Source organism: Stegastes partitus, unplaced genomic scaffold (genome assembly GCF_000690725.1).
Source record: "Stegastes partitus isolate 25-593 unplaced genomic scaffold, Stegastes_partitus-1.0.2 Scaffold1996, whole genome shotgun sequence".
Taxonomy (NCBI): Eukaryota; Metazoa; Chordata; class Actinopteri; family Pomacentridae; genus Stegastes; species Stegastes partitus.
Window position 1 is genome coordinate 1 of NW_007579727.1, and position 1,681 is coordinate 1,681.

A 1,681-nucleotide genomic window follows, 5' to 3' on the forward strand; every position below is an offset into this window, starting at 1 on the left:
AGCAGTTCCAATAGGGTCTTCGCACCCTTTTGGGTGCTCGGACCCTAATTAAAACAATTCAGAAGAAAAACACATGAAAAAAATAAATGTATGAAATGTCATTTTCAAACAAGAAATCTTTACAAATGTTGATAAAAAAAAACAAAACAACAAAACATTAAAAAAGACACCCTGAGTCAGGTGAGATAGGCTCCGCCCCCTTGTGAGGGTTGAGGTGTGGAGATGATGGACGGAGCTCGGCTGGTTCTTCAGTGATTATTTTCCTCTTTTGAAAATGGTTAGTGTGCGTTTGCTGCCCCCTGCTGGACGCTCTGCATCCTGCATCCTTCGGTTCTGTTTCCACTCTCAAGCTGCAGCAGGAAGTTCCTGCTGTGGACGTCAAATGCAGCTTCAGCGTTAGCACGTGGCTACACGTTAGCTTCTGAGCCGAGTGTTGACGGGAAGCAGGGTCAGCTGGCGGAGAACATTCAGTCGTCTGAAATCAGCTTTCATACGAGTTCACGCGTGATTGCAAAAAGGAAACGGCTGGAATTCAACCTGAAACCAGGAACAGACGGACTGTTGGTGAATGACGGTAGCACCGAGTCCATCCATCTCGTTCCACCAACTCGGAGGCAGCAGCCGGCGCTTCCACATGTTCATCTCCCACCTGTTTCCTGCTCGACGTTCTGAGATGTTCAAGAGACATCGTGGCCCCGGTTCTGGTTCTGAAAGCTGCCTGGAAAACCCACTGTGAGCGGTCCTGGATCCTGATCAGATCTTTGTGTTTTTCATTTCTTCAGTGTTTCAGCTTTTGGACGTTTCCATCGTCTTTCTGAGGATTCTCCAGGAGGGTTCGGTGTCCATCTGTCTGATGTTTGATTCAAACCTTCAACACAGTTTGAATATTTTAAGCTCACATTCATAACGTCTGACCTGATGTTGGTTTGGGAGCATTATTCTGATTTTTAGTGAAGCAACAAAGAAGAACACAGAGACGCTACTTAAAACGAGAAATATTTAATTGATAATTCAAGTCATAACAGGCCTTCCAAGGTTCATTCAAACAACTCGGACTCGAGGACTCGACCCGATCGGAGCAGAGCGAACAGACCAACAGATGAGAGAAAACAAGACCAAACCCAGTAAAAGATAAAAATGATTCTTCACGTCTCCGGTCGGTTCCATCGCCGTCGTCCTCGTCGCTCTACAGTACGTAAAACACGGCAACCATCGCCATGGCAACCCTGTGTGCCGTGAAGCCAGTGAGAGGAATGCTAACAGAACACAAGGGAATGACGTGTCGGTGTCGAGTTCATGCGAGAACTTTGGGTCTGAAGAGACAAACCAGTGTTTGTTTGTGGTGCTCGGACAGGAAGCGGCGTCGTCACGGCGAGATGGGATGAGCTGTGCCGAGGAAATCACTGCAACAGAAGGAAGTGAGCGTCAGTGACATGTCTGGCTGTCTGGAGCCTCACAGGTACCGGTCCTACCTCAGGATGTTGGGCAGCTCCGGGCTCCGGTAGATGAACTTGTGTTTGTAGGCGAGAGCCGAAGGAAACGGAACAAACTGGACCTTGTGACCGCTGAGGCTCTTCGACTGCGACGCCAAGCTGTAGAGCTGCAGGAAGACGAGGTTCAGTTCATCTGCTGTCACACGCTAAGCTACGACGTGTTGGAGACACATTGAGCTACGACGTGT

At 48.6% G+C, this 1,681-nt stretch overlaps 1 protein-coding gene across 1 annotated transcript in view; it reads right to left on the minus strand.

Annotated features, from left to right (window-relative positions):
* Positions 1 to 983: 983 nt before the first annotated feature.
* The window catches only part of LOC103373494 (abhydrolase domain containing 12, lysophospholipase), a 16,669-nt gene continuing 15,971 nt past the window's right edge, over positions 984 to 1,681 (minus strand). The window contains exons 11-12 of the mRNA XM_008303391.1: positions 1,473 to 1,600; positions 984 to 1,403 (exon numbers count right to left, since the gene is read on the minus strand). Coding sequence (XP_008301613.1) covers positions 1,367 to 1,403; positions 1,473 to 1,600 — 165 coding nt within the window. The 3' untranslated portion in view covers positions 984 to 1,366. The remainder of the gene's footprint in view (positions 1,404 to 1,472; positions 1,601 to 1,681) is intronic.